The 23,913-nt window shown below is 41.9% G+C and overlaps 1 protein-coding gene across 5 annotated transcripts in view; it reads right to left on the bottom strand.

Moving 5' to 3' along the window:
- Window positions 1–7,849: 7,849 nt before the first annotated feature.
- The window catches only part of AGXT2 (alanine--glyoxylate aminotransferase 2), a 46,995-nt gene continuing 30,931 nt past the window's right edge, over window positions 7,850–23,913 (bottom strand). For 2 of the 5 annotated variants that reach the window (XM_036849400.1, XM_036849399.1), the window contains exons 10-14: window positions 20,157–20,289; window positions 18,636–18,727; window positions 17,110–17,259; window positions 12,703–12,836; window positions 7,853–8,518 (exon numbers count right to left, since the gene is read on the bottom strand). In XM_036849400.1, the coding sequence (XP_036705295.1) occupies window positions 8,440–8,518; window positions 12,703–12,836; window positions 17,110–17,259; window positions 18,636–18,727; window positions 20,157–20,289 (588 nt within the window). In that variant the 3' untranslated portion in view covers window positions 7,853–8,439. Of the gene's footprint in view, window positions 8,519–12,702; window positions 12,837–17,109; window positions 17,260–18,635; window positions 18,728–20,156; window positions 20,290–23,913 lie in introns of all 5 variants that reach the window. The other 3 variants (XM_036849402.1, XM_036849404.1, XM_036849401.1) reach the window with 3 other exon arrangements.

Below are 23,913 nucleotides of genomic sequence, written 5' to 3' on the forward strand. Positions count from 1 at the left end.
CTGCATCTATTGAGACGATCTTATGGTTTTTCCCCTTCAGTTTGTTAATATGGTATATCACATTGATTGATTTGCGTATATTGAAGAATCCTTGCATTCCTGGGATAAACCCCACTAGATCATGGTGTATGATCCTTTTAATGTGCTGTTGGATTCTCTTTGCTAGTATTATGTTGAGGATTTTTGCATCTATGTTCATCAATGATATTGACCTGTAGTCTTCTTTTTTTATGACATCTTTGTCTGGTTTTGGTATCAGGGTGATGGTGGCCTCATAGAATGAATTTAGGAAGGTTCCTCCCTCTGCTATATTTTGGAAGATCTTGAGAAGGATAGGTGTTAGCTCTTTTCTAAATGTTTGATAGAATTCACCTGTGAAGCCATCTGGTCCTGGGCTTTTGTTTGTTGGAAGATTTTAAATCACAGTTTCAACTTCAGTGCTTGTGATTGGTCTGTTTATGTTTTCTATTTCTTCCTGGTTCAGTCTCGGGATGTTGTGCTTTCTAAGAATTTGTCCACTTCTTCCAGGTTGTCCATTTTATTGGCATATAGTTGTTTGTTGTAATCTCTTATGATCCTTTGTATTTCTGCCATGTCAGTTGTTACTTCTCCTTTTTCATTTCTAATTCTATTGATTTGAGTCTTCTCCCTTTTTCTCTTGATGAGTCTGGCTAATGGTTTATCAATTTTGTTTATCTTCTCAAAGAACCAGCTTTTAGTTTTATTGATCTTTGCTATCATGTCCTTCATTTGTTTTTCATTTATTTCTGATCTGATCTTTATGATTTCTTTACTTCTGCTAACTTTGGGGTTTTTCTGTTGTTCTTTCTCTAATTGCTTTAGGTGTAAGATTAGGTTGTTTATCTGAGATGTTTCTTCTTTCTTGAGGTAGGATTGTATTGTTATAAACTTCCCTCTTAGAACTGCTTTTGCTGCATCCCATAGGTTTTGGGTCATCATGTTTTCATTGTCATTTGATTCTAGGTATTTTTTGATTTCCTCTTTGATTTCTTCAGTGATCTCTTGGTTATTTAGTAGTGTATTGTTTAGCCTCCATGTGTTTGTATTTTTTACAGATTTTTTCCCTGTAATTGATATCTAGTCTCATAGTGTTGTGGTCAGAAAAGATACTTGATACAATTTCAATTTTCTTAAATTTACTGAGGCTTCATTTGTGACCCAAGGTATGATCTATCCTGGGAATATTCTATGAGCACTTGAGCAGTAAGTGTAATCTACTGTTTTTGGATGGAATATCCTATAAATATCAATTAAGTCCATCTTGTTTAAAATATCATTTAAAGCTTGTGTTTCCTTATTTATTTTCATTTTGGATGATCTGTCCATTGGTGAAAGTGGGGTGTTAAAGTCCCCTAATATGATTGTGTTACTGTCGATTTCCCCTTTTATGGCTGTTAGCATTTGCCTTATGTATTAAGGTGCTCCTATATTAGGTGCATAAATATTTACAATTGTTATATCTTCTTCTTGGATTGATCCCTTGATCATTATGTAGTGTCCTTCTTTGTCTCTTGTAATAGTCTTTATTTTAAAGTCTATTTTGTCTGATATGAGAATTGCTACTCCAGCTTTCTTTTGATTTCCCTTTGCATGGAATATCTTTTTCCATCCCCTCACTTTCAGACTGTATGTGTCCCTAGGTCTGAAGTGGGTCTCTTGTAGACAGCATATGTACAGGTCTTGTTTTTGTACCCATTTATCCAGTCTACGTCTTTTGGTTGGAGCATTTAATCCATTTACATTTAAGGTAGTTATCGATATGTATGTTCCTATTACCATTTTCTTAATTGTTTTGGGGTGTTATTGTAAGTCTTTTCCTTCTCTTGTGTTTCCTGCCTAGAGAAGTTCCTTTAGCATTTGTTGGAGAGCTGGTTTGGTGGTGCTGTATTCTCTTAGCTTTTGCTTATCTGTAAAGGTTTTAATTTCTCCATCGAATCTGAATGAGATCCTTGCTGGGTAGAATAATCTTGGTTGTAGGTTTTTCCCTTTCATCACTTTAAATAGGTCTTGCCACTCCCTTCTGGCTTGCAGAGTTTCTGCTGAAAGGTCAGCTGTTAACCTTATGGGGATTCCCTTGTATGTTATTTGTTGTTTTTCCCCTGCTGCTTTTAATATTTTTTCTTTGTGTTTAATTTTTGATAGTTTGATTAACATGTGTCTTGGCGTGGTTCTCCTTAGATTTATCCTGTATGGGACTCTCTGAGCTCCCTGGACTTGACTGACTATATCTTTACGCATATTAGGAAGGTTTTCAACTATAGTCTCTTCAAATATTTTCTCAGTCCCTTTCTTTTTCTCTTCTTCTTCTGGGACCCCTATAATTTGAATGTTGGTGTGTTTAATGTTGTCCAGAGGTCTCTGAGATTGTCCTCAATTCTTTTCATTCTTTTTTCTTTATTCTGCTCTCCAGTAGTTATTTCCACTATTTTATCTTCCAGGTCACGTATCCATTCTTCTGCCTCAGTTATTCTGCTACTGATTCCTTCTAGAGAATTTTAAATTTCATTTATAGTGTTGTTCATCATTGTTTGTTTGCTCTTTAGTTCTTCTAGGTCCTTGGTAAACGTTTCTTGTATTTTCTCCATTTTATTTCCAAGATTTTGGATCATCTTTACTATCATTACTCTGAATTCTTTTTCAGGTAGATTGCCTATTTCCTCTTCATTTGTTTGGTCTGTTGGGTTTTTACCTTGCTCCTTCATCTGCTGTGTATTTCTCTGTCTTCTCATTTTGCTTAACTTACTGTGTTTGGGGTCTCCGTTTCGCAGGCTGCAAGTTCATAGTTCCCGTTGTTTCTGGTGTCTGCTCCCAGTGGGTAACACTGGTTCAGTAGGTTGTGTAGGCTTCCTGGTGGAGGGGACTGGTGCCTGTGTTCTGGTGGATGAGGCTGGATCTTGTCTTTTTGGTGGGAAGGACCATGTCTGGTGGTGTGTTTTGGGGTGTCTGTGACCTTATTATGATTTTAGGCAGCCTCTCTGCTAATGGGTGGGCCTGCATTCCTGTCTTGCTAGTTGTTTGGCATGGGATGTCCAGCACTGGATCTTGCTGGTCTCTGAGTGGAGCTGGGTCTTAGCGTTGAGACGGATATCTCTGGGAGAGCTTTCGCCATTTGATATTACATGGGGCTGGGAGGTGTTTGGTGGACCAATGTCCTGAACTCGGCTCTCCCACCTCAGAGGCTCAGGCCAGACATCCGACCAGAGCACCAAGACCCTGTCAACCACACGGCTGCAAACACAGAGTCATTTCCAATCTCAGCTCCCAGATGGCTAATTGTTTATTTCAGTTGGGTAATTGCTGCCTTAAGCTGTTGGTGACACTGTACCACCTATGGATAAAATGCATACAGCACCATCAGGAGTTAGTCTTTGCCTTTTGGTGAGGGACACTGTGTTAGGCCTGATGTATATGAGGATGGAGAAGACAAGGTCACCTTGCCAGGATTTTAGAGTTTGGTTAGGAGATAAGATGTATCCACAGGAATCAACATTATCCCAAGATGGTGAGAGCCAAGTGCAACTAAGGAAGTTCTGTATCAAAAGGAAAGTGACACTAAGGAAAGAGTTAATATTAATTGAGCAGCTGTCAGTGTATTTGTTTATTTAAATCCTCCCAAGGGATCCATGGGATTATATTATCCTCCTTTTTGGACCCAACGAAGCTTCAGCTTAGAGAGGTTAATTTGCCCGAAACAAATCAGGTGGAGAGCTTGTGCAGGCTCCCTCTGTTGCACGTTGTGTTTTCATTAGTTGCTGTCTGCAATGACCCTCCCCAACCAGTTCTTGATTAAATTGTGTTTTGACGTCTCTCTATGTTCTCCGTCCTGGATTACTAGCACAATGCCTCCGGTTCTGCCAACACTCCTTACGTCTGTCACCAGTCAGACCAGGCTGACCTACCTTCATCTGAACTAAACCTAAAGGTACTGGCATAATTGAGCCTTTGGTTCTGTGTCTTCACTCTTGCTAAGTTAGGTGGCCCTTTTGTTTTTGTTGAGATACTTTGTGGTGTTTTGTTCTAGTATTCCTGTTTTTAATGGGCAAAGGTGCGCCATTTTGACTGTTTGTGCCTTAGCTGGAAATGAGGCTTCAGCTTTAATTAACCCGAGCAATCTGCTGCTGCACGGCCCAGAGTCTTCAAACCTACTTTTGAAACTTGACTGTGATGCTCTGGAATTAAGTGATGATGAAGTGACCAATGTTGATGAGATTTAAGTGGGATTTAAAGGTGGAAGAAGGATCAAGTCCTCCCATAGTTTAGAGATACCTTTTGAGGTTACTTTGAATTACTAGAAAGTTAAAAACTACACTGATGTAAAAGATGGCGCTTGAAAACACAAATAAGAGCATAGTTCATTACTGTATTACCAATTTATCAGTGTTATTTTACATCTCTTTATAATTATTATAATTAATGGTATAATCAAAGTTTGATGTGTTTTTTTTTAATTACTCCCTCCTGAGTGGATTGTCATTTCAAGGGTTTTTAAACAGTTGCCAACATTTTAATATTATATTCTCATCACATGATTAACTGTCAATATGTTCCCTGTGTGGAAGAAGTTTACGTGAGCTGAGTGTTCATTAGCTTCACTTCAGGCAGTTTCAACAAGAAAGGAAATAAAAAAGAGCTTGGCAAGCATGTGGGCTTCTTGTCTTATGTAAGCTGGCTTACATCCCACCTCCTGTGGGTAGAGCAGAAAATGGAAGGGCAAGAAATGGTGGTGCTAAACTCCTACCCATGGTTCCAGATGGAAAGAAGTAGGAATCCATCATGTTTATAAACTAGTGAAAGAAATGAATACATGCTCCAAGGCCACAATGTTTGCCCTTTCTGCTCCATACCTCCAATGGCTTAACACATTTTAAATCTCCAAATGCTCTTCAAGAAAGAGGAGCAGTTTATCCTGGTCAGAGCACTTGGATAGAGTTATACAAACTTCATAGTCAAGAAATGAGACCTAGGACCTGGCTATGTTTCAGAATTCCATTGCTGGCTTTTACTCTACACAGATTCCAGGAGGTGGGAGACTAACAAGTTGTACTCCTAGATGTACACAAGATCCTGTAGGACTCAGGAAACCACAAGGAATATGTTCTATGAATTTATCTGAACAATTAAATCCCTCAGCTTCCTTCTTCCAGGAGAGGGTGTCCTGGCAGGGATCTTGGCCTAAGCATGAAACCTTTTTTTGCTTTTATTTTGTTTTAAATTTGTATTTTGTTGTTTTCCCTTCATATTTTATTAAATTTCTAAATGGTCATCATAAACATTATTTTCAATGTTTCCCCCTTTTTCTTTTTCTAAATTTATTTATTTTGTTGCACCGAGTCTTAGTTGCAGCAGGCATACTCCTTAGTTGTGGCACATGTGCTCCTTAGTTGTGGCCAGCGGGCTCCTTAGTTGTGGCATGTGAACTCTTAGTTGCAGCATGCATGTGGGATCTAGTTCCCTGACCAGGGATCAAACCTGGGCCCCCTGCACTGGGAGTGTGGAGTCTTAGGCACTGAGCCACCAGGGAAATCCCTCCCCCTTTTTCTTTATCTTGAAAGGAAAGAAATACTGAAAATGGGAAGGCCTTGAAGAATAACAAAGAAGTGTTGGCTTTCTTGTCCAATCTCCCTGATCCCATCATTTTCACTCACAAAGAAGAGCAGAAGAACGTACCAGGTAGAGTGAATTATAGGAGCTAAGAACCAATATGCATGACATGAAAGGAGCAAAGGGAGTAAAGCATGAAAACTTGGTCTGGGGAGAAGTTGTGAAGGCTCTTGAATACCATAATAGTTGGAATTTGGACTTTGTTCCATGAGCAATAGGGAGCCCTCAAAGCCTTCAAAAGATGAGAGATGTGATCATACTTAATCCTTTAATTAACTGACTTTGGAATCAGTGTAGAGAATGGATTGGGAAGGCGTCCAGAATACCAGTTAGGAGGTGGTTGAAATAGTTCAGGAAAGAAGATGACGGCACAAATTAAGGCAGTTTTGGTATAAATGAGCCATATTGGAAAAATTACGTTGGAGAAAGTATTTATGAGATGTAGTCATATGAAAGGCAAAAAGATAACTTGGAGAAAAATAATGCCCTAAATGTTGAGCTTGAGACAAAAGCCTCATTAATCAAGAAGGAATTCATTGTAGGAGAGAAATTTAGTGTGTTTTGTGTTAGAAATGTTGAATTTGAAGTGTCCTTGTGACATCCAAATGAAGGTGTCCAGACAGTTAGAACCTTGGAGCTGGGGTTCAGCAAAAAGGTTGAGACTGAAGATGAATATTTGCAAGTCATCAGTATGTCAAGGTAGGGGAAATCTCCTAAGTGGATGAGGTTGCCCATAGGGAGAGACTCTAGCATGGAGGAAGAGATGGCCCAGGACAGAACCCTGTCGTGGAGGAGTTGCCAGGGGAGACTACGAAGGTGCCATCTGAGATAAAAGGACCACATTGCAGAAGCTGAGGGAATCAACTCAAGAAGGAGCAGTTGTTTAGAAAGAACATTCAAAGGAAACGTTAAGTTTTGGCCATAAGGAAGTCACTGGTGGCCTTTTGAGAAGGCAGTTGTCAAGGAACGAGAGGCCAGAATGGGGTCTCAGTTGTTGGGGCATGAACGGGAAGCAAGGAAGCATACAGGAGCACAAAGGCTGCTCTTGGGAGACTCTGTAGTGAAGGAAAGAAGGGAAATGTGGCTTGAAAGAAAGAAATTGCTATTTGTATAGTTCTCTAGTTTGCAAGCACTTTTCCATCTGTTAGGCTACTTGATTCCCAGGACAACTCAGGAGGTAGGAAGGACAAGTATTGATCTGCCTGGGAACAAAATGAGGTTAAAAAGAGATTAAAAGTCTTGCCCAAGGTCATCTGTACCAAATAAATGGGAGAACTGAGTTTAGAATTCAGGTTATTTGGCTCGTAATCCAATCATCTTTCCACTGCGCCCAAACAGAGCATTTCTAAAGTCTTTGCTCTATTTGGATGTTGGATACTAGAGGGCATTAAGCTCCTTCTTATAGGGGTTTTGATCTTATCTGGGAGGCAATGGGGAGCCACCGGAAGGTTTTGTGCAAGAGAAGGACATGTTTAAGTCAATGCCCGAGGGAGACAAATCGGGCAGTGAGGTGTGGGTTATCTTAGTGGAACTGACACCTCGGGGTAAACCATTAGGACGTGGCTTCAAACCGGGACACAGCTTAAATAAACATCAAATTACATGCTGAGAAAGTTACTTCTTATTCAGTTCTGTGGATCTTCTTCTGTTTGTGTTAAGGAGAGGGACTCAGCTTGCCAGTATCTTTTTACACTCCTCAAACACTCTGTAAGCTCTTTTTTCCCCCTAAACTCCCTTTTGAACAAAGAAAGAACAAGCCTCAGGCTGAGAACATCTTCAAGAAACTGTATTTTGCTAGACCTGAATTGCATCGCTTTGTGTTCACTCTATTTTATGAGCACTTTCCAGTTGTGACAAGTAGTACTGATTTCTCATCTATTATAATGATAGAAACGTTACTATCAAATACATCTAAGTGAAAAATGTCAGATTAAGGAAAAATATTAAGTCAATTTTAAGACAAATAGTGCATACATATAGGAAAGAAGCACTATGAATGTGCATTCTAATGACTATAAAGTTTGGGAACTTCTGGTCTTGGAGACTATTATAATAGGAGTAATGAGAATTTAGTCCAGGGTGGGATGATGGCAGTGGAAACAAAGGAGGTTCTGATAGACATTTTAGGGGAGTTAAAGGAGAGGACAGTTATCTACGTGGGGTATTTTCTGCATCATTTCCCAGGATGCTTGTGGCTGCAATAAGAGAAAACTTAAATGAAAAAGGCTTGTGCAATGCACTGAATTTATTTTCTCAGATAACAAGAAGCCCCAAGGTAAGGGGGCTCCAGGATTGGTTAAATCAGTGGCCCACTGACATCACTAAGGACTCAGCTTCGCTCCACCTTCCAACCTCAGCAAATAAGCTTTGTCCTCAGGGCCGCAAAGTAGCTGACGGTGGTTGGAGCAGTCCTATCGTGACATCTGATGCTTCAATGCAAGACGAACACATCTCTTCCGGAGATGAAGAAACCTTTTCCTGAAGGCACCTCCACCAAAAGATTTTCCTGCAGGAATCATGTCACATATCAGGTGTAAACATTCACCACAAAGGAGGATTAAATTATCATAACTAATCTAGACTAATTAGGATTTATTCTCTGAGCTAGGGATACAGATCCTTTCCTGAGGGATGGCTTTCTCAAGGTAACAGGGGCTCCGTTAACAAATACGGCTGGTAGGCAGGCAACCATTTACAACTTATACCAGTGGTTCTGAAATTTCTCAAATTAACCCTTGAACATAAGTGGGAAGTTCTTGAGGCTTGTGGTTCTTTATTTTCAAAAAATTTATTTGGCTTGTCTCTCCATGTGTTGGATTAAGGCAGAACGGAATACTTCCACTGCAAAATCAACTTCTGGTTTAGTGATGCACATCGAGGGTGCGATGCGGAATGTCTGAGGAGATAAAGGAAAATAGAGCAACGGATCATCATAGAATCAACTACGACTTCAAGGAAATGCACTAGGTTAAGAATCCAACACCTTGTTTTCATGGCATTCCTTATATTTCCCTCAAGGGTTCGTCTCCTCCCTCCCCAGTGCTGTATCCAGGCCATTCATCCTCTAGTCTCAGAAATTCTGGTACCATCCGCTCGGCCCCTTTTCCTTTTTGTCACCTGCTGACCTCCTGGTCCTTCCACCACCTCCACTGAGGTCTTAGGCCTCTATCTACCCTCCGTTTCTGCCATCACCGAGGTTGCCTTCTGTGTCCCTGTGTGCAACCCAACAAACTAGCGTCTCAGTTTCTTGATCGCCACAACTCCCGGAACCTTCGTCTGCGCTCCTCTGCACCCACTCACGCCCCAGGCCAGCACCACAAGCCTCATCTTCATTAGGAATTCTTCCATTTCTGACCCCACTGCATCCGCCCTTCCCATGAACACTTCAGTCTCCTCCCTCCATGATCTTCAGGTGTGTCACCCCCCTCAGATCTCGTCCTCCTCTTCCTACCCAGCTTGGAGCACAGGGTTGAGGATATGAACCCCTCTCTCACCTGCCCCCTCACTTTGCTTGCCTTCCTCCCCTTCCGCTGCTGCACACACACAGCAAAGTCCCAGGTCCGATCAAAGCTATAACAGAACTGTTTTGCTCCAACACAGAGAGTTGAGAAGTGGTAAGGAAAATCCCACCACTTGTGGACAAACACCACAGGAAATGCAGGGTCCTACTTCTGCTGGTGTCCTAAACGTCAGGCCCTCTCTCCTTTGCCATTCTAATTTCCATTCCTCTCAATTTCCTCACTCAGTTCCTACACCCCTCACTCTGTGTCATAGACAATCTTGCCTCATGCCCCTCAGAAGCTGTCAAGCAAGACCTTTCTATAAACTTGCTTGCTCCCACGTGCATTCTTATATCCTAGCCTGAAGGTTCAAGGAACAAACCGTCTATGATTCGACTCCGAATTTTCTACCTGTGCCTTTGGCCCTTTCTTCTCCCATCACCTTCCCTCCAGGAAACACCCCTGCATTCTCTCGCATCTTCACCTTCTCCTCAACTTCCCCTCAGCCTATAAACAAGTAGGCTTACAGCTCTCATAATCTAAATCCAAGCCACACATAAAACCACAGATAATAGCCAGAACATGGAAGCAACCTAAGCGTCCATCAACAGATGAATGGATAAAGAAGATGTGGCACATATATGCAATGGAATATTACTCAGCCATAAAAAGTAATGAAATTAAGTTATTTGTAGTGAGATGGATGGACCTAGAGTCTGTCATACAGAGTGAAGTAAGTCAGAAAGAGAAAAACAAATACTGTATGCTAACACATATATTTGGAATCTAAGAAAAAAAAAAAAGGTCATGAAGAACATAGGGGTAAGATGGGAATAAAGATGCAGACCTACTAGAGAATGGACTTGAAGACACGGGGAAGGGGAAGGGTAAGCTGTGACAAAGTGAGAGAGTGGCATGGACATATATACACTACCAAATGTAAAATAGATAGCTAGTGGGAAGCAACCGCATAGCATAGGGAGATCAGCTTGGTGCTTTGTGACCACCTAGAGGGGTGGGATAGGGAGGGTGGGAGGGAGGGAGACGCAAGAGGGAAGAGATATGGGAACATATGTATATGTATAACTGATTCACTTTGTTATAAAGCAGAAACTAACACACCATTGTAAAGCAATTATACTCCAATAAAGACGTTAAAAAAAAAAAAAAAACCACAGATAAAAATGTGTTGACCCTCCTGGTCTCTTCCAGCTACCATACATATACTATCCTTCCTTTTATCAAACTTATAAAAATAAAAAGACTGGTTGATGCTCTTGGCCATTACTTTCCACTCTGCCTTCCCTCTATTCACATCTCAACGCACTGCAGCTTGGCTTCTGTCCCATCAGCCTTCTGGCCCCACTCTGGCTAAAGCTGCCAGTCGGCTGCTAAGCGTGGAATCCAGTGGGCACATTCCAGCCCTTAGCCTTTCTGGCTTTCTCTTCTGCATTTGGCACTTCTGTCGCTCCCCCTTCCAGAACCTCCCCACTCTCTTGCTTCCATGACTCCGTACCCTCCTAGCTCTCCTCACAGCTCTCCACCCGTTTTGTGTCTCCATCTGGGTACCTCTTCTTCCACCTGCCCTTTAAAAGTTGATGTGACCCAGGCGTCTATCCTCATCTCTCTGTATTTTGCATCTAGATTCCCTTCCCAGGAGATTTCCTCCTCTCCCCACTTCTATGCTGATGACCCCCAAATCGTGATCCTCACCTCGATTCTTTCCTCTGAGCTACAGACTTGTCTATAGATAGAAAGGGACCAAGTTCAAAGCTGCACTCATCCCTTTATACCCAAGTCCTGGGCATTTCACTGCCAGATTGCTCTCTGGATGTCTCCTCTATCCCTACGGTTGCTGTTCAAGTTCAGACAGCATCATTAGCTCCCACCTGGACTCCCGGCCTCCAGTCTCGTCCCCTCGGGTTTACTCTCCTACGAGGACAGATTCGGAAATCAGACTGCCTGAATTTGGATCCTGGTTCTGCCACTTACTAACTGTGTGACTTGGGCAATTTACTTAGCCTCTCTGTGCCTCTTTTTCTTCATCTGTAAAATAAGGATAAGAGTACTTGTTTCATAGGCGTGTTGAGAGCATTAAATGAGTGAACACATGCAAAGCATTTAGAACAGTGTACGCTATCCCTTCGTATGGTTATTGGCAAGCATACTAGATTGTATCATCATTTTCTGTTTAAGTCTTTCTCCTCTGCCAGTTCCATGGAGGGAGGGACAGATCTTATTTCTCACTGTAGCTCTAGTATCCAGCCAAGCAGTGGCTGCTTAGGACTCAGGTGTGTGCTGGATAACTAAGGACTAACTCAGCAAGTAAACAATGAATTGTTCTCTGTGTTTATAAGTAGCCCGTCTTAGGATTTTGAATCATTAACTTACTCCGTCTGATTCATATAGAAAAATATCTGGGACCAGGACTAGAAAAAACTCAGCATTTCCCAGCAAAAGCATTCATTCTGGTTTTGTTTGCTATGGTTTGGTTTGGGCTGGAAGAGCTTTCAGTCTATTTGTTCACAGGCTGAGGGGAAGTTGAAAAAAACTGCAGAAACAAGAGAACACAGACCTGTTTCCCTAAGTGGAGGGAGTGTGGAGGGTCAAGAGCACGGAGAGACGTCTCGTTCTCTAACCTTTAGGAAAGGAGGTGGGAACTGGCTCGGGGGACAGATGAGCTTCTATAGGGATCTTGCCTAATGGCTTCCATTTTCTCTGAGAAGCACCAGACGAGGGCGTTCGCTGAAATCAAGTGAGAGGCAGCAGTGAAGCAGGGAAACTAGGAAGAATGACGCATGTTTAAAACGGGAGAGAAGGATGCCAAAGGCCAAGAACAAATTAGGGGAGGAGTAGGAGTGAGTTACATCTTAAATCTCTGCCCTGGAGCGAATCCCTGGAGAGGGTCCTGCTGGTGTGAGGGATGGAGGGGCAGATCACTTTACAGTAGTAGCCCATGCCCACGGCAGGGCCACACCAGGGTCCCGACTGTGGGGCTTGTACTTGGCTTTCCCAGGAAGGAGGCAAGGACAGCTTGTTCTCTGCCTCTGCCAGCCTGAGAGTGAAGGGCACTGGGAGTGGCTGATTTTGAGTTCTGCATTAGGGACCTGGCCAGGGTGGTCCCCACCTCCCCTGCAGGGCCACCTAGCCCTGACAGCACTATGACGTTGCTGCTGGCCACAGCGGCCACTAAGGCTTAGCGGGCTTGCGGGTCACAGAGTCAGAGCCCAGGGCTGAGTTAAAAAAGACTAGGACTGCGCTTTCAGAGGTTAGAACTAATTCACACATGAGACAAACTGGTTACGCATGACTGTTATGACACTATTATGACCTGTCCTGTAAGTCCTCTGCTTTGTCTGTGCAGCTTTTTTCTGCTTCCTTAGACTGTCCTCTGTGTATATTCCCCGCCGAACGGCAGTAACCAAACCATTTCACACAGCGCCCTCTAGTGGCCCGAGGGCTTCACTGTCCCTTTCTTTTGAAAACGTCTGAACACTAAGCCTAGAGGAAGCGGAACTGGGTCCCCTAGCATAGGGGTGAAGACAAGGGACCAGCACTGGGACCTCAGGGAGATGCCTACCTAAAGTGATAGGTAAAGGCCAGCCTTCTTGTTACCTGAGAAAAAGTGCCACCCCGGCCAATCAGAAGCCCCATGCGTTTGCAGTCCTGGTGGATTTGATTTACTTCTTCACGGGGAAGAGGCTGGCGGCTCGTCTGTAAATACATTTAAAAAATATTTGGCATTTGAATGATTCAAGACATTATTTCTAAGAGGAATAAAAAGCAACTCAAGCAATCAATGCTCTTCTCTCCCTCTCAACCTGTCTCCCCCTGTAATTGAATAAAGCTATTAATTGCTGAATTGGATTTCTTTCTGGGGGGGGGTGTTATTGAAAATATTTGTTTTCATCCCAGTTCATCCCAAATTCCCAAAGACAAGATGAAGTGGAATGCGGACCGTCAGTGAATCTTGGCTCTGCAGTTGGTTACCCTGGGAGCTTGGTTCTTTAATAGCCGTATTTGGAGTTTGCTTTATTTATGTGGAAATTGTCCTCAGCCCTGCACTTTGTTTTGTCCATGTAAAAAATTCATTTCAAAAAGTCCAGGAAATGGCTCTGAAGTTGCACAAGGGCACAAACGGTCCAAGCTTTCTCTGGGCCACAGTATGGCCTGGGCAACTGGGGTGGGGCCGTTTGTCCTCATCTGCCCTGCTTGTGGAATTTGCTCTTTCTCACCCAAGACTTAATCCTCCAGGGTCAGGAAAGGTAAGCTCTCCGGAGCCTAGAGGCTGTTTCAGGTCACTTGGCATCTGAAGGTGGTCCCTTCCTGTGGGCCCAGGTATTCCAGTACCCTTTTGATGACACTGGGTTGGGGACTTCTGAGTCTGTGAGCACAAATGCTCCAACTAGTCTGTTGTGAAGCTTTCAGATAAAGAAAACACTATTCAAACTTTCCCACTACTAGATAATGGAGGACCAGGATGGGGAAAAGACCAGCATTTCCTCACTGATCCTAAAATGTCATCCTGCTTGCCCCTGATGTTCTTATGAGGAAAGACTAAAACACGACAATATAATTTAGGGCTGAACTGTGAAAGCTGGAAAGAAGTCAAATATGGTTTGGGGGACGAGAGGTCAGAGGTCAGAAAGGGTTCCTCAGGGGCAGTTGGGTTGGTGGGCCTTGGTGGCTATCAAGGGTCTGGAGAGGTGGACTTTGTTTGGCTTCAGCCTTGTCTGGGCCAGCACCCTCCCTGCTCCTTTGTCCATTTTATTAACCCCTGGCCTCAACTGCTATGACTAATTGAACATCTTGTAGGCATTCCGAAGAGAAAAGCACGGTCGGAAAAGCTAATGAGGCAAAGCCACAGGACAGCCTGCCCGGGCCCTGTGCTTGAGTCTAAGTCCCAACCACTCCATAATCAAGTGGGAATGTTCGTAACTAACCTCTTCTCAGGAATATAATGTAGCTTCGTGTTTAATTATTTATTTATTTTTTGCCTTTTTTCATGGATAAGTCTTCATTTAAACAATTATAAAAGTAATGCAGGGTTATTGGGAAAAACTCCTGAAAGTGATATGGAAATGCACTTAGTAAAAATGAAACGTTTCCCCTTCTCCAATCCTACTCCTAGGGATACCGCCTGTTGGTAATTTAGTGGGAACTAGACACTTTTTCTCTGCATATACATACATTTAAATGCATATTTTTAAAAATGTCATACTTTATAATATTCTGCAATTTGCTTTGAACAATTTACAATGTATCCAGAACATCTTTCCATGTCAGTGTATTTGGACCTAGTCTTCTTTTTTTTTTTTAATTTTATTTAGTTATTTTATTTCTTTTTGGCTGTGTCAGGTCTTAGTTGCAGCACTCAGGATCTTTCGTTAAGGCTCCCAGGCTCTTCGTTGTGGTGCACGACTTCTCTCTAGTTGTGGCTTGGGGGTTTTCTCTCTGTAGTTGTGGTGCGCAGGTTCCAGAGTGCCTGCGCTCTGTGGTTTGTGGCACACAGGCTCTCTAGTTGAGACACACGAGCTCAGTAGTTGTGGCTCATGGGCTTAGCTGCCCCGCAGCATGTGGGATCTTAGTTCCCTGACCAGGGATCGAACCTGTGTCCTCTGCATTGTAAGGCGGATTCTTTACCACTGGACCACCAGGGAAGTCCCTGGACCTAGTCTCCTTAAAGATTACTTAGTATTTTGTTGTTTGTTGGTAGAGCAATTTGTTTAATCTCTTATTTTTGGACATTTATGTTATTTTCAATTTTTGTTTATGATCATAAGCAATGCTGCAAACATCCTCGCTCATTTATATCTTTACACACTTCTGTGAATATTTCTTTAGGATACATCACTCTAAGTGGAATGGCTAGGTCAAAATGTATACATTTAAAATTTTGATAGATACAGACAACTTTCTGTCCAAAGGGCTGTATCCAATTCACATCCTTACTAACTGCTCATGGGAGTTTTGATTCTGGTTTACACTGTATAGCATTAAAGCCAAGTTCTGAGCTGTTTTAATTACATGAATGTGGTCTGAAGTGTTGCAGGGGCCGGAAATCAATCAACAAACATGGATGAAGCACTCACCATCTGTGTATTTCCTGGCCTCAAAAGCGTACAGTTTATTTAGGAAAAGAAGGTATTTATACATGAAAACCGAGTCAACAAATACATGATTTGAAAGAGCCTTTCAAAGGAGCTCTTTAGACAGTGAGTGTGAGAGAGAGTCTCTGAAGGCTGCAGCCCCTTATATGGGAGAAGCAAAGGCAAGCTTCAGGAGGAGATGTGGTGAAGAGTTGGATCTTGAAAAGGCCTAGGATTCCCATAGCTAGAGACAGAGAGGAAAGTACTGTATTCCATGCTTAGGGAAAAGTTTGAGTGATATTTGGATGTAGGAAAGTGAACGGTATTGAGGGGACAATGAATAGAATTAAGGAATGGAGACACTCTTTCAGAGCCCATGCTTAAAACTACTGAAGGGCAGAGGGAAGAGAAAAAGAGCTCATTCTATACATACTATTTTATAGCCTGCTTAATTTTTTCCATAATACAGTTTGCACATCTTTCCATGTCACATGTATTTCTATGACATGTAGTATGGATGTACCATGCTTTAGCTTGTTCTGTGTCAATGGGATTCTGATGTTTTACCATGACAACTCAAGTTCTGATGAGCATCTCTGTTCACACGTCTTGGAGTACACAGAAGTTGGCTCTGGATTAGTGGGAAAGGGACGAATGCCTCCTCTTTCACTGGGCTTTCTTTGGTGGAGTCTGGGCTTTGAGGCATCTAGGTATCCTCGAGGGACCTCTTGTTGGGGGGACTGGAATGGACTCTTCTGAGCCTTAAAACAGCCCTTGATGGAGCCCCAAGCTGAAGGTAAGTATGTTACGGCCTGTGAGCCAGAGGGCCTAGTCTCATGTTACTCTTATTTTCCTGTTGTCTTCCCTTAGCTTTCAAATCTGGTTCAAACGTTCCAGCTTTTCACAGGCTCTGCTGTGTGGTACTAATGGGAGAGTGTTATATCCACGGTCTAGTCTGAATATTGGGAGAACTGAACACAGTCCTTCTAAACTAGGGTGGTGTGATGAGAGCAAACAGCAAGAAGTCACCCACGGATAAGAATTAGGGTGAAGGGGCTGGTCTGACTATTCCTTCCTGTGCCAAGATTCCCCTGCTGTCACTCCCCTCAGAGGATCTAGATTTTGCATTTATAGAGGATTGGGACAATTTCCTACTGACGTGGGCCCCAGGGGCAGCAGTAACAACAGTGGGAAAGATTTGAGAAACACTGCAAAGAAAGAATCAATAAAACTTGACGTTAGAAATAAGGAGAGGGAAGGAGTCACAGATTATCTTGTGGTTTTGAGGCTAGGGAATTGGGAGAACAGTGGAGGGTGTAAAACAGACACAGTGACCTTGGGAAGAATCACTGGCTTAAGGGAAATGCTAAGTTCAATTGTCATATCGAGTTTGAGGTCACCTTGCGGTAGGTCATCAGAAAGTCACATTCCGCCCTTGTTACTTGGGAGATTGAAGTCCATTCACAAACAAACAAACAAATGCAAAACCCTATAAATCTTTAACATTCTCACCCCAAACCAACACCACAACCTTCTCCTGGCCCTTCCCCCTTACTTCCACTAGCTCTCTGGCCCCCTGCCCCTCCCCCAATAATTTCCTCCCTTCCTTATATTTCTAATTCAAAATATTCAGTCATTACCATTGCTCTTTGCCTAGTCTGGCAAGAATAACATCAGCTCCCTTTTGCAAATGCTCTTCTGCACTCTAGAACTCTCGATGACCAGCTAGCCTGTCCTTCATACTCAACACTCCCTACTCATCTCTAATGAGCTTTGCTGAGTCTTGCTGTCCTTGTGTGCTCTCTTCCTGAGAATGAATGAGCTTGTAGCTGAGGCTTCCTACTTTAACTCTTGCTGCCCCCGCGAACCTGCAGAGAGAACAGCGGATCACAACCTACCTTATCCTTCACCATCTCTATTCCTATCATGAGGCCTTTGCCTCGGACGTCTCCAACGATTTCAAATTCATCCCGCAGCTTAGCAAACTTCAGTAACATATAGGTGCCAACTTCCTGGCTGTTTTCTTGTAGATTTTCTTCTTTAATCACCTGTTGAGAGAAAGCCCCAAATGACCTTGCATTAAAAAAGTTTTAAAATGGACTGAGAAACATGGAGAAATAAATGTATGTGACCCTCTTTACAAAAACTTGACCAGACAAATGGAACCCAAAGTCTAGTATGGCCATACCTTGTCCTACAAAAAGATCTGCTGTAGGGAGAAAAAAATTCTTGGTAGAGGGGATGCCTCCCCCCTACCCTCCTCATCTTCAGGGGTGGGTAAAAATTTAGGAAAAAATAAAAGAGACGTCTCAGTGTTGAGCTTTTTGTGGGCCCAGAGTCAGGGCACCTGAGATATATATTCAATAAAAGGATTTTCACCTACTTCCACTCATAGCAGAGACCTGTGATTCCTGACCAAACACAAGCAGTATACTACATTTATAACCAGCTGATAATAACTGCATGACTCCAGGCAGAACCTGATGTTTTTAAGACCTACTTGTTCACCTAAATCCTCTCTATCTGTTAAATTGGTTGAGGTGACACAGCACTTAAAAAATGTAAGCTGGCAATGTCTACAGAATGAAATAAATGAAACATCCTACCTACACTTTCTCATTTTGAGATTTAATCATATTGAAGATACTTTTTAATTTGCAAGGGCAGCTTTTACTTACTTATTTTTATTGAAAAATAGTTTTAAATTTAATTTTTTTGAATAAGTGAATCATGTACCTTGTTCAAACATCAGAAAGTACAGAAGCGTAGAGTAGAATGAGCCTCACTGATCCCTATTCCCCAGCCACCAAGTTTCCTTCCCCACAAACAACCATTGTTATTAATTTCTTGGACATTCTTCCAGAAATACGTTACACTTTTAAGCAAACGCTATTATGCATATAAGCAAGGGCATTTAAAAAATCTTTTCAACAGATGAGACCCCAGGCAAAATCAATGGCCTGGGGCTGAACCACAGCTGAATCACCTAGTTGGAATTGCATAGAACTCACTTGCTCTTTACTCTTTTAATTTATAACAGTACCACAAAAATAAGGAAACATATACAAGACAGGACCAAAATTAAACTGAAATCAAGGATAGCCATTGGTAACTATCCATAAAATACCACTCAAATGACAAAGAAATTTCAGTGCTACCAGCTAGCTAGGGAAATTCTTATATTTCCCATGTGTGTGAGGTTTATTACATATTATTTCATATCCAATACTTGAAGCACTCACAGTAGATCTTAAAAAGGGGGGAGGGGGCAGAATAATAACTGGAAATCTAACTTAAATTCATGGACTAGGAATTAACTCTTCACTTTAGTCATGAAATGTGATAGAGTTCTGATAATGTGTGTGTGGTTTTGAAGTAGTCGTTTGGTGAAATGAGTGATGTTGATGTGGTTGCTGGAAAGTACCTCAAGCACCGATGATCCAATGGCGCAGGCCATGGGGTTCCCTCCGAAGGTATTGAAGTGAAGCAGGCGTTTAGCCAAAGACTTGGCAATCTCTGGGGAGGATGGAGAATAAAAGTGTATAAAGGGTGACACATTCCTATCTATAATCTCCCATCATGCATTTGGATTATATCTACCTTCATGTTGTATATGTATGTGTAATATATTTCATGGCGTCCAATTCATTCTTCACTCACCAGATAGTGGATGTTATGGTTGGAATTGTTTCTCTTCCCTCCCCCACCCCAATTCATACGTTGAAGCCCTAACCCCCAATGTGACTGTAATTGAAGGCAGGGCCTTTAGGGAGGTAATTAAGGTCATAAGGGTGGGGCCCTAATCCAATAGGACTGGTATTCTCCTAAGAAGAAGAGACATCAGAGCCCTTTCTAGCTGTGGAAAAGGACATGTGAGGGCACAGCACGAAGGTGTTCATCTGCAAGAGAGATCTCACCAAAAACCAACTCTGCTCATACCTTGATCTTGGATTTCAGCCTCTAGAACTGTGAGAGAATAAGCCCAAGCTGACTAATACAGTGGATAAGGAAAAATTGCTTATTTATTCAATGAGAAGTTTAATAATAAAAATCTTTAATGTGTTGGATGAATTGAAAAGTACTTTAAAACTTGATTTATGGGAACTTACATGGAACCTTCATTAGCTAAGCCTTTTTTCTATATTCCACTCTTGGGACTAAGAAGGAAATATTTAAAAAAAAATCTCATATCAAGGATTTCATAATATAATTTCAAGATTGCTTCAGGGTTAGTATATATTCGGTTCATTATACTTCACCTTCTACATCCACATTTTAGTACCTTTCTTCGTTCAATAAAAACACTGAGATATTACAAGGCACTTAATTATCCTTTGGAGCCTCTCAAGTATGCTTACTATTGGTGGGAAAAACAAATGAAATAATTTTAAGATTTTCAACACTAAATGGTTCATAAAATTCTTTTCTGTAAAACCTGACTAAAATGAGAAATACAGTTAATTCTAATGTTCATTTTATAGAATGTTCTAGCTAAGTGAGATTGTATTGTCTTTAACTGTTTTTGATGATCAACAGAGAAAACTATCACTTGGACCTTGAGTCTATAGCTTATTGGTGTGGCAAGACTAGGTCAGGGTGTCGTTCAAGAATATGATTCCCTTGGAAACTTCAGCACTGGCTTCAGGTTGTTTAGCAAGGATCTCTTGTGTTGGTTTTGTTTTTGTGGCATGTTTGCCTAGACCTTGTCAGTAGAGTAGAACCCTGCATTTCATTGTGGGTCTGGGAGAATTAGTCTTCTCTACAGCAAGAGCAAAAAGGGCTGGTTTTCTTCTATCTCTTCCACCATCTGGCAGACAGTTTCCCTTTTTCATTGTTTGGGAATCCCGTCACTGTCTCTAGCCCACAAAAGTTCCAATACACATGTTTTCTACCATTGCTGATGCAGGAGACCCAGAAGCAGACACAAACTGCCTGTAGTTCCTACCTGGAGTTGTCACAACTGCTGCCATGGGAAAGCCATTCCCAATCCCTTTAGCCATGGTGACAATATCCGGCAGGACGCCATGCGTTTGGAAGCCCCAGAAGTGAGAACCCAACCTTCCAAATCCTGTCTGCACCTGTGAAAACAAGTCCCAAATAATTGGAAACCAGTCCCAAATCATTGGAAACCTTTCAAAGAAATGTTGGTTTTTTTCTTGACTCTCTGGTCTCTTCTCTTTCCTCCTCTTCCATCTCCTCCTCCTTCCCAACATCATCATCATCATCAGTCATCGTCATCACCATCCTCGTACTATTATGGAGAAAGCACTTGTTCTGTGCCTGACCTTTTAGGCATCAAAAGCCAGTTACTAGCATTGTGTGATTCTAGACATGTTTTTTAACTCTTCTGAATCCATGTTCACTCTGTTGAGCGGAAACAATAGCAATACCTCACAGGGCTGCTGTGAGGGTCATATAAATAATGAGTGTGAAAAAGGTCATTGTGATTAGCAATCCTTGATAAGGGTCTCCTGTGTGTAAGGCTGCGTCTGCCCCAGGCTGGATGAAGCAGGAGTTACTGTCAGCAAATTGGCACTGGGGTGTCCACCACCCAGCCCAGACAGGCTGGTTGTCCTCTTCCCTGTGATTTCTTTTTCCTCCTGAGAATTAGTCATGAGGAGGACCCAGCTGAGTCAGTTAAGTCAGGATGGAACTAAGTTGAACTTAGTTGTTTTGTGCATGCTGTTTCCTCTTTCTAGAAAGCCCTCTCCCCGCTTCTTCATCTCACTAACTCCTCTTCTCCTTCAAAACACAGTTTCATCATTATTTGGGCTAGGAAGAGTCTCCTGAGCCCCACTAGGGCCCCCACTCAAGGCACCTAAGCTGCCGTCAGAACCTCTCACGTTGGACTATTATCACCTGCATACACGTATCTTGTTTTTCTCTTTATCCACAGTACTTAGCAGAGTGCCTGATAAAAGCAGACAGTGTTTGTAGAATGGATAAAAAAGTGGCGGAAGTGCCTAAGTGAATAAAGCCACACAAACATTTCCATGCAAATTTTCGCCAGAGCCTTTTTGGTGAAGGTTCCTTGATCTCCTTCTGGTTCTCAGTCTCCTGGGCTGTCTGTCTATCTCTCTCTCTACACATACACACATTGCAGGTCTGGGGTAGAGGTGTGGGCACTTGAAGTTGATTCTGAAATGCACTTGAAAGAGCAAGGGTCCTTCTCAGGCTTCCTGATTATTTTCTTGCTCTCTCCAGGGTGCTGCTGCAAAGGCAGATGTTGGGGGTTACAATTAGATGAGAGTGAACAACATAGGAGAAGAGCTTAGACGTGGGAGTCAGACAGACATGGGCTCGAATCCTGGGTCTCCGACTTCCTAGTTACGGGCCTCTGGACAAGCTGACGAATTTGTCCAAATGAGATAACGTAGGAAGAGTTCGTGGCAAATCCATCCATTTTGCCTTTCTGCATATCTTCATTTTTCACTTCATCTATCAAAGTACCATCAATAAATGGTGAAAGATCAGACTGCTTGGACAACACGTGAAATTATGTAGGATCATAAACCATGTTTAGCCACCTAGGAAGTATCAGTTCCATAGAATCTTTTAGTTGAACAGAGATGACTTATTCTAAGGTTCATAAACTCAAATGTCTTCAGGGATGAGGAGCATATCGTCTTGAGAGAAGCAGGCTGGGTCTACATTAATGAGTGGGGATGGAACTATGGGCGTGCACACCCTGCCTAAAAGCAGTGAATTTAAAATTTAAACGCAGCCCATGCCAGACCAGCAAAGACTGAGTGCCCACTGTGGTCCCAGCAGTGGCCTATTTTTATTCAAATTCCATATTCCTCATTTTAAAGAAGAGAAAGCCAAGGTTAGCTAATTAAGGAGACATGTAAGATCACTGAGTGGCAGCACTGGCCCCACACTCAGGATTTTGTTCTGCTCCCTCCCTTATTTTCTGCTATCTTTGTCTTTCTACACTGCTGTTCTGTCATTATTATTATTATTATTATTTTATACAGCAGGTTCTTATTAGTCATCCATTTTATACATGTTAGTGTATACATGTCAATCCCAATCTCCCAATTCATCACACCTCCCCACTCCCCACCGCTTTCCCCGCTTGGTGTCCATACGTTTGTTCTCTACATCTGTGTCTCAATTTCTGCCTTGCAAACCAGTTCATCTGTACCATTTTTCTAGGTTCCACATACATGCGTTAATATACGATATTTGTTTTTCTCTTTCTGACTTACTTCACTCTGTATGACAGTCTCTAGATCCATCCACCTCTCAACAAATGACCCAATTTCGTTCCTCTTTATGGCTGAGTAATAATCCATTGTATATATGTACCACATTTTCTTTATCCATTTGTCTGTCAATGGGCATTTAGATTGCTTCCATGACCTGGCAATTGTAAATAGTGCTGCAATGAACATTGGGGTGCATGTGTCTTTTTGAATTATGGTTTTCTCTGGGTATATGCCCAGTAGTGGGATTGCTGGATCATATGGTAATTCTATTTTTAGTTTTTAAAGGAACCTCCATACTGTTCTCCATAGTGCCTGTATCAATTTTCATCCCCACCAACAGTGCAAGAAGGTTCCCTTTTCCCCACACCCTCTCCAGCATTTGTTGTTTGTAGATTTTCTGATGATGCCCATTCTAACTGGTGTGAGGTGATACCTCATTGTAGTTTTGATTTGCATTTCTCTAATAATTAGTGATGTTGAGCAGCTTTTCATGTGTTTCTTGGCCATCTGTATGTCTTCTTTGGAGAAATGTCTATTTAGGTTTTCTGCCCATTTTTGGATTGGGTTGTTTGTTTTTTTAATATTGAGCTGCATGAGCTGTTTATATATTTTGGAGATTAATCCTTTGTCCGTTGATTCATTTGCAAATATTTTCTCCCATTCTGAGGGTTGGCTTTTTGTCTTGTTTATGGTTTCCTTTGCCATGCAAAAGCTTTGAAGCTTCATTAGGTCCCATTTGTTTATTATTTTTTTTTATTTCCATTACTCTAGGAGGTGGATCAAAAAAGATCTTGCTGTGATTTATGTCAAAGAGTGTTCTTCCTATGTTTTCCTCTAAGAGTTTTATAGTGTCTGGTCTTACATTTAGGTCTCAAATCCATTTTGAGTTTATTTTTGTGTATGGTGTTAGGGAGTGTTCTAATTTCATTCTTTTACATGTAGCTGTCCAGTTTTCCCAGTACCACTTATTGAAGTTACTGTCTTTTCTCCATTGTATATCCTTGCCTCCTTTGTCATAGATTAGTTGACCATAGGTGCGTGGGTTTATCTCTGGGTTTTCTATCTTGTTCCATTGATCTATGTTTCTGTTTTTGTGCCAGTACCATATTGTCTTACTGTAGCTTTATAGTACAGTCTGAAGTCAGGGAGCCTGATTCCTCCAGCTCCGTTTTTCTTTCTCAAGATTGCTTTGGCTATTCGGGGTCTTTTGTGTCTCCATACAAATTTTAAGATTTTTTGTTCTAGTTCTGTAAAAAATGCCATTGGTAATTTGATAGGGATTGCATTGAATTTGTAGATTGCTTTGGGTAGTAGAGTCATTTTCACAATGTTGATTCTTCCAATCCAAGAACATGGTATATCTCTCCATCTGTTTGTATCATCTTTAATTTTTTTCATCAGTGTCTTATAGTTTTCTGCATACAGGTCTTTTGTCTCTCTAGGTAGGTTTATTCCTAGGTATTTTCTTTTTTTACAGTGGTAAGTGGGAGT

This window comes from Balaenoptera musculus, chromosome 3, assembly GCF_009873245.2.
Source record: "Balaenoptera musculus isolate JJ_BM4_2016_0621 chromosome 3, mBalMus1.pri.v3, whole genome shotgun sequence".
NCBI classification, from domain to species: Eukaryota; Metazoa; Chordata; class Mammalia; order Artiodactyla; family Balaenopteridae; genus Balaenoptera; species Balaenoptera musculus.